At 44.7% G+C, this 7,727-nt stretch overlaps 1 protein-coding gene across 1 annotated transcript in view; it reads left to right on the top strand.

Moving 5' to 3' along the window:
* The window catches only part of LOC107118560 (C-type lectin domain family 2 member D-like), a 33,800-nt gene extending 30,979 nt beyond the window's left edge, over window positions 1-2,821 (top strand). The window contains exon 6 of the mRNA XM_015420924.1: window positions 2,460-2,821. Within this exon, the coding sequence (XP_015276410.1) occupies window positions 2,460-2,592 (133 nt within the window). The 3' untranslated portion in view covers window positions 2,593-2,821. The remainder of the gene's footprint in view (window positions 1-2,459) is intronic.
* The last annotated feature ends 4,906 nt before the right edge of the window (window positions 2,822-7,727 follow it).

Here is a 7,727-nt window from a genome sequence, read left to right as displayed (position 1 = left end):
GCCGTAAAGGACAAAAAAGATGGGGGGGGGGGATAAGCTTTTGAGAGTCAAACCTCCCTTTGTCAAATACCTGAGCAAGGGAGCTTTGACTTTCAAAAGCTTATACTCCCCCAATTCTTGTTTGGCTCTAAGGTGCTTCTGGGCTTGAATGTAACTATACAGTTTGCTGTTTGTGGTAGGGATGGCCAGCCAATAGTCTGTGCCTTAGATCAGGCTCCCAAATCACCTTTGTTTTCATCAGGGTTTGTTCCACTCTGTGCTCTTAGTAATAGCTTCCACCAGTTTACCCCGAACAGGCATTAAATGTCTTGGGTCCTGCTACTGTTTACAGGGTGGGCGGGGTATAAATGTAAATATAAATAAAATAAATAAAATTAATGCTCCCAGTTCAGGAAATAGCCTTCATCACGACATATGGACTACAGCCTTTTTTAATATAAATGTCACTGTGTAATACAAACCTAAATAGTTGTGTTTAGGAGTCATGGTTTTCCACTTAGACAAGTCAGGGGGTTGGTCCAAACTGTTCCTGACAGAATATTATTTATTACTTATTTATTAAAACATTTAGTATCCTGCTTCTCTCCTGTTGATTCGTGGTGGCTTACAATAATAGTTAAAACATCCCCAGCTAAAAGATAAAATAAGAAGACCCAAATCTCCCCTTCCCCTCTTAAAGGATGCTGCTGTTTAAACCCCCTCAAATCCCCTGGAAAACAGGCAGACCTTGTGACACCTACATAACATAAGAACATAAGAGACGCCAATGTTGGATCAGGCCAAAGGCTCATCCAGTCCAGCACTCTGTGTCACACAGTGGCCAGAAATACCAGGTGCCATCAGGAGGTCCACCAGTGGGGCCAGGACATTAGAAGCCCTCCCACTGTTGACCCCCCCAAGCACCAAGAAGACAGAGCATCACTTGCCCCAGAGCCCCTATCTGTACCTTGTGGCTAATAGCCACTCCTGATGTTCTCTTGAGGAGGAGGCCCCCTATCGCCTCTTCAGGAAGCCCATTTCACAGATCCTGAGCCACAAAGGCCTGAGCTCTGGTGGATGCCAGACGGGCCAGTCTGTGCCAACAGATGTCTGGCTGATGACCATAGTTGGCACCCAGGGACACATGGAAGAATATTTTTTTGTTAGCACAGTGCCTTTTGATACAGGCACATGAGTGCCTGCATGTGGAGGTGCTGATATATTTAAGCTATACCCCACCCCTTATCTTCTTGGGGCAGTCTACAGCCGTAATCAAATCCAGATTACAAATTCAGTAACACAATAGTATCGTGAAAATCAGCAAAAGGTCTTGGGTTGGTTCCAGCCATCTGTCAGCAGTCCCTTCCGACGCTGGGAACATTGATCCCCCCCCCAGAGTTGTAGGACTCACATGGAGTAATTGCCGCATGGGCAGCTAGGCTGCAGTGAGGAGGTGGAAGAGGGCAAAATCACCCTAGCTGCCCCTTTCGTCAGCAGACTTGCAGTGATGGAAGAGGGAGGAAGTGATTTCATCTCTCTGCATCCTGTGAACCCACATGGATATTATGTTGTGCCACATGGGTATGGCACTGTGATAATTGGGAATCAACTTTCCTGAGGTTAGAAGAGACTGGGGGGGGGGGGTTAAAATGGAGAAGATACTTGATCTTTGGGCAGTTGCTGGTTTCAGCCCTATATGTTGCTAGTGTGGTGAAGTAATTAAAGTGTGGGGCTAGGATCTAGGAAATCCAGGTTCAAATCCCCATTCGTGCCATGGAAGCCCGCTGAGTGACCTTGGGTCAGTCACACCCTCTTGGCCTAACCCATTTCACAGAGTTGTCATGAGGATAAAACAGAGGACAGGAGAACAAGGTAAGTCATGTTGGGTCCTCATTAGAGAGAAAGGTGGGGTGTAGAAAAAGGAAAAAAATTAAATTGTGGAAAAAGGAAAACTTGGTAAGTAGAACATAAACCTTGTGCACTTCCGAAGGGCCTGCAAGACGGAGCTCTTCCGCCAGGCTTTCGAGTAGGAGCCACCACTACCTTCACCATTACCTCCACCACCACCTGAATTGGGTAACCGGGGGGTGAGATGGCCCTGTGTTAAATGAACTACAGCGCTGCGTGGATCTGATACCACTGAACGGGGACTGCTATCCCCAGGAAGCCATCTTGTTATTGAAGATCTTCTTGAAACATCTTGAGCACTTTGTATTGTTGTAATTGATTGATTGATAGTTTTATTTCGTTTTTAATTGTTTTAACTATTGGCATTTATGCCCTATTTGTGAGGCGCCCTGAGCCCGCTTGCGGGGAGGGAGGGCTATAAATTTAATAATAAAGAAAGAAAGAGAATCTAGTCCAGAATTCATTTCATCCAAAGCATCTGGATGATCTTTTCCCCAGTTTATTGTCCAAGGAAATACCTATTTCCCGGTGTCAGGGAGCTAACCAACTTGGCCTTGTCTTGTGCATTGCAGCTTGGAAGTCCTTGGAGAGGGAGACAACTGCGCGTATTTGAGTGACGAAGCAGAGGCCAAAGCCAGCGTGTCAAGGTGCGGCACAGAACATCGTTGGATCTGCAGCAGATCTTCTAATCCAACTGGAACATGAAATAAGTGTGGGAAGAACCAGATGCGATGTCCCTGTGCCTCAGTCTCCCAGCAGCAAGTGACCAGCGAGTTACAGCTAGACAGGCAGACACTTAGGCATCTTCCTGGTTACTCTTCTGTCACTGAACCCTTAGATGCGTAGATTTCAACTCTTAGGGAAACAGCTTCCTTCTGTCTCCTTTCTCTCTCTCCTCGCATGCACACAAAGAGGGAGGGCACGTTTCTCCATCTTTGGCACCATGGATGCCGGATGGCTCTCTGCATCCGCATCTATCACTAGCTAGGTAGAATAGGATCTGTCTCTTTCTCTACGCTGCACTATCCAGTATGTATTTCCTAAATAAATCAGTTCTTCTTTTCTTTTAAACTGATGAGTGGCTCTGTGTAAATTTATAGTATTACAGGCATTTGCTGTTCAAAAGGGTTCTACTGCGTTCTGAGCCTAGTGCACTCTGCTAACTTGTGCAAGGGATCTGGCTTATCATACCAGCTCTCCCAAAAAGAAGGTGGCACCGTGACCTGCCCCACATTGCTTGCTTCTGCCATCCCATCGTTCACTGCTTCTCTTCTTGGGAAGCCCATTTCTTCGCTTGCAGCTTTGCGGGAAAGAACCGCCTCTTTTTAACGATATGCTGTAAAATTGTCATATGCTTTCAGACTTCTGCTTTCATATTGCTGCTCCCCAAGGGACCTGTATTTTTCCTTTGAGTCAATTTTTAGTTTAGCCTGGCCTGAAACACGATTTAAAGAGGTGCAGAGCAGATACGTCCTGTAGGAAAGCTCAAAGTTGCTCTGCCATCATTTTCTCAATTGTTTTGCCTAGGAAGGCTAGATTAGACAATGAGAAAATAACTGGCCACAAAATTCTTCTCCAGTTATTTTTTTAACATGGTGGCTGAACTTAATGTCATGCTGCTGTTTTGTATCTTGCTGTTTGTTTTGTAAATGTTATTAATGAAAGGTGCTGCACTTTTGCAAATAAACAGTGAGTTCAGGCTGAAGATTCTTTCAAGAAGTAAAACCTTTAACTTTCAGACACACAGAACAGATAAACTGCATAGGTACCGTGCACACTTCTTTCCTCCTGATCTGCAGCAGATCCAACAAGCACCAAGAGAAGAAACAAGCAAAACAGAAACTAGAAGAAGAAACTTCTAGGTCCCAAATAGTTATAGGGATGCCAACCTCCAGGTAGGAACTGGGGATCAATGTTCCCTCTAAGCTGAGTTAGTGTGAGTTAGCTCACAGTTTTTTAGCCTCCAGCTCACACATTTTTGTCTTCGCTCAGGAAGGATGGCTCCAGAGCAGACTAATGTATGCAGTAGCCAAATCGCCAGTAGCTCACAAAGTAGAATTTTTGCTCACAAGACTCCACGGCTTAGAGGGAGCATTGCTGGGAATCCCTTGGAATTACATCTCATCTCCAGACAACAGAGATCAGTTACCCAGGAGAAAATGGAAGCATTGGAGGGTGGACTCTGTGGCATTGTACCCCACTGAAGTCCTTGCCCCTTCTCAAGCTCCATCCCTGAATCTCCAGGAGTTTTCCAACGTGGATCTGGCAACCCTAAACCCCCCCATCCCCCACTGGTGGTCCTGGGGGGAACCTGGCAGCCCTAATTAGTTACTAGGCAACATCAGCTTCCTCAGCACAGAATAACTCTGCGAGTAATTTAACCCTCGAATTACTTCTGCAGTGTGTTATCCTTTGCTATTGCTATCCTAACGATTAATGGCACTCATTGTTAATAATAGTAACAGTAGCCTGGGTGGTGTAGTGGTTAGAGTATTGGACTAGAATCTGAGAGACCCTCAGGTTCACATCTCTAGTCTGCCACAGAAGCTTGCTGGGTGACCTTGGGTTAGTGTTACACACTTAGCCAGACCTACCTCACAAGGTTGCTGTGAAGGTGAAATGGAGGAGAGGAAAAAGATGCCATCCACTTTGGGTCCCCATTGGAGAGAAAGGTGTACTCAACTGAAGTAAATAAAAATGTTCTGATGTTTTAAAATTGTTGTGGGCCACTTTAGGAACACAATAGAACAGTGGCTAAGACTACCGGGGGGGGGGGCGGCGGCAGTGGTCTGACAATCTACTCTGACTGGCAGTAACTCTTCAGGGTCTGAAGCAGAGAAAAGTCTTTCTCAGCACCTGTTATCTGTGGTGCTGGGACTGGACCTGTAATTGCAACTTGGGACCTACTGCAGCCAAAGTGTGCGCTGTACTATGAGACTGAACTATCCAGTGAGACAACTTCACTACATATGCCTCTAGTCTAGACCAATCTCATAGTATTGCCCTGTTGGGTTGGAACAGTTTCCAGTGTTCCAAGAATATCTGCCAAGGGGTGGAAGATGTAAGGTGGTGCTAGGTAGTCCATCTACCTCCTCACTGGGTCCTGAAACTGGGCAAGGTAAGAACCATGGAGGGAGCCCTTTCCACTCCCAACACCTTATTGGATGCCAGATATTTCCCTCTCTCTTTATCACTTGTGTTTTTAGAGGAGCAAATGGGAATAGCTGGCTGGCTGATGACTTCCTTTTGCACTGGGCCCTGCAGCTGCTGCCAGGGCCCTTCGGTGCTTCGTTGATAAAAACCAGGACTCTCCTGAGCATGAATGGGTGGGATCCTGACAACAATCCACTCTTTGTCCTCTCTTTTCCTCCCAGGAGCTTTCTACAAATGTTGGAAGTGGAGGACTGTAAGCAGTCTCCTGTCTCAGGCTTCAGAGATGGTACCATAGATTTAGACAGAGAGGTCAGGAAACACACAGAGCATCCTTTCCTTCCTGTTATCTGATACTATCCCTTTGAAGTAGGATGCTATACTTAGGGGCAAGATTTCCTTCTGGGGACACCATCTCTCTCACACTCACAAAGGAGGAGGAGCTAGTTAAGATTAGATTCGGTCCCTATCTCTCACCTCTACTATCTATAATAGAGTTCCCTAAATAACTCTTATTAGTTTGAAACAGGCAAGTGGGTCCGTGTAAATTTGAAACTTTGCTAGCACACACAGTACCGTGAAGTTACTGCTGCATGTAGCCTAGTGCACTCTGCTGCGTTATAGAGATTCCTGGCTGTACCATACCAGTCAATCTAACAACAAAGCATAGACTTCTTAGTTTCTGGGGTTAGGGCAAACTTGGAAAGAGGGCAGTGCCACAGGCCAACATCCAAAGAGACAGTTCAAAAATAAGTTATGTAAAACTGATCTTTAGTATACAACAATAAATGTAACCTGGAGCACTGAATGCATTTTTTTAATTGCCGGTCTCTTGATGAGCTCATTAGCTATAATGTTAATATCCGTCTTCAGAGAGAGCTGCTTATGTCCATGTAGAAGAGCCAAGTGAGCCAAAAGCCCCATACTTTTCTCCAGAAAAGCCTATCCTATGAATGCACAAGAGTGACCTTTCTAATGCACAGGATGGAACAAGTACAATAAGGCCTGTTTCAACTAGCTTTGTCAGTTCTGGTAGGAGCTGTCACAGATGGCTTCCCAGTTTTCTACTGAGAAGATCAACCATATCCTGAAGGAATCGAAAGTTTAACTTTCTGCTTGCTTACACTTCCAAAATCATGTCACAATGCAACTGCACACAGGACATGTCCAAGTCAGTTGAGTAAAACCCTCCTCCTATAAGGAACTTTTAATTTTCTTTCATATGTTGACACACATCTGAAGAAAAGTGACTGCGTAAACTGCTGCTGGAATTACAAGTGATTTCATAAGAGAGATATTCAGGGGGATAGCTGTATTGGTCTGAAGCAGCAGAACAAAACTTGAGTCCAGTGGCACCTTTAAGGCCAACAAAGTTTTATTCTGGGTATAAGCTTTCATGTGCATCCATTTGTAAACTTTATATATTATGCTGTATGCTAATTTGCTGCTATTCACAGGTCTTACCAATTGTCTTAATCCAATCTTAGATATATTTTTTATTCAGTAACTTACGCATCTTGACACTAATTAGCCCTTCCTGGTAATCATTGGTGGCTTATGTTTCAATGTATCTGAAGAAGGGTACTTGCACACGAAACCTTATACCCAGAAGAAAACTTTGTTGGTCTTAAAGATGTCACTGGACTCAAACTTTGCTCATAAAAGGTTTTCAAGAAGAAATCCTCGTGAGGTTTACACACAGCATCAAGACATTTCTGACACACTTCTGTGCCTAGGTTTGGGACTCTGCACTTGGTTTACACTCTCCTTGGCAGAAGCGAAATGAAATTTTGCTTGATGGACCTGTAGGTAACTTTTTTAAAGAACGGTATCTAATGTGTCTAAAACAGAGAGACCCAAGCAGCATTGACTACAGTATAAAAGGGGATGCAAACCCCTGCACCTGCTTTGTCCCCAGGATTTCCTGTCTCTTCAGATGACACACCCTCAAGGAACTCAATCAGTTCCCTATAATTAGAAGCAACTGACTGTAAGGAAGCTACCCAAACAGTCTAACTTGTGGGGCAAAATTGCCTCAGATTCATATACTCGTCTTCCTGTTGAAACCAACAGGAAGTCCAGTGAAGTCACGAAGGAGATTGAGTCAGCTATTTCTCCCAGAACTTACCAACATTTTCTGACCTATCTTGTACTACCAGTTTCACAACATATGCTATACAGTAAACACAGTGCTTTTGGCTCCTCTTCCTTTACGTGAGACTGCAGTCCACAAAGATTTACAGCAACATTGGATGCTTCATGATAACATTGACTGTGGCTTCTGTCAGTGGAAAGATTAAAGTGACGGAGTACATCTTTCTAAATAGGTGGGCAGAGCTTTAACTGTGGTGGCGGCGACAGTTTCATACAAGCCCCTCCCCCAAATTCCCCCACAAACGTATCTTCTCTAGCTATGCAGAAGCAGAATTAAACTTTTCCTCGGTGGTGATATCTGTAGCCTCATCCACATTTACACTGTACTAAGCTGCTGTTTTGATCTCTTCCACTGAGGTATGCAGGACATCATTAATCATGTTGTCAAGATCTCATTCACAACTGCAGGTGAGGTCCATTGGTAGTTTGTATGGTTCAGCCGTGACTTCAGCTGAGGAATATGGTCAGAAAAGTAGCAGCAAAGAGGAGGCTCAGATTGGCCTTTCCTTCAAGATGGCCACAGACTGCAATGCCTG

The sequence above is a fragment of the Gekko japonicus genome, unplaced genomic scaffold (assembly GCF_001447785.1).
Source record: "Gekko japonicus isolate JY-2015 unplaced genomic scaffold, Gekko_japonicus_V1.1 scaffold2720, whole genome shotgun sequence".
In the NCBI taxonomy this organism is placed as follows: Eukaryota; Metazoa; Chordata; class Lepidosauria; order Squamata; family Gekkonidae; genus Gekko; species Gekko japonicus.
This window is presented reverse-complemented; position numbering and strand designations above follow the sequence as displayed.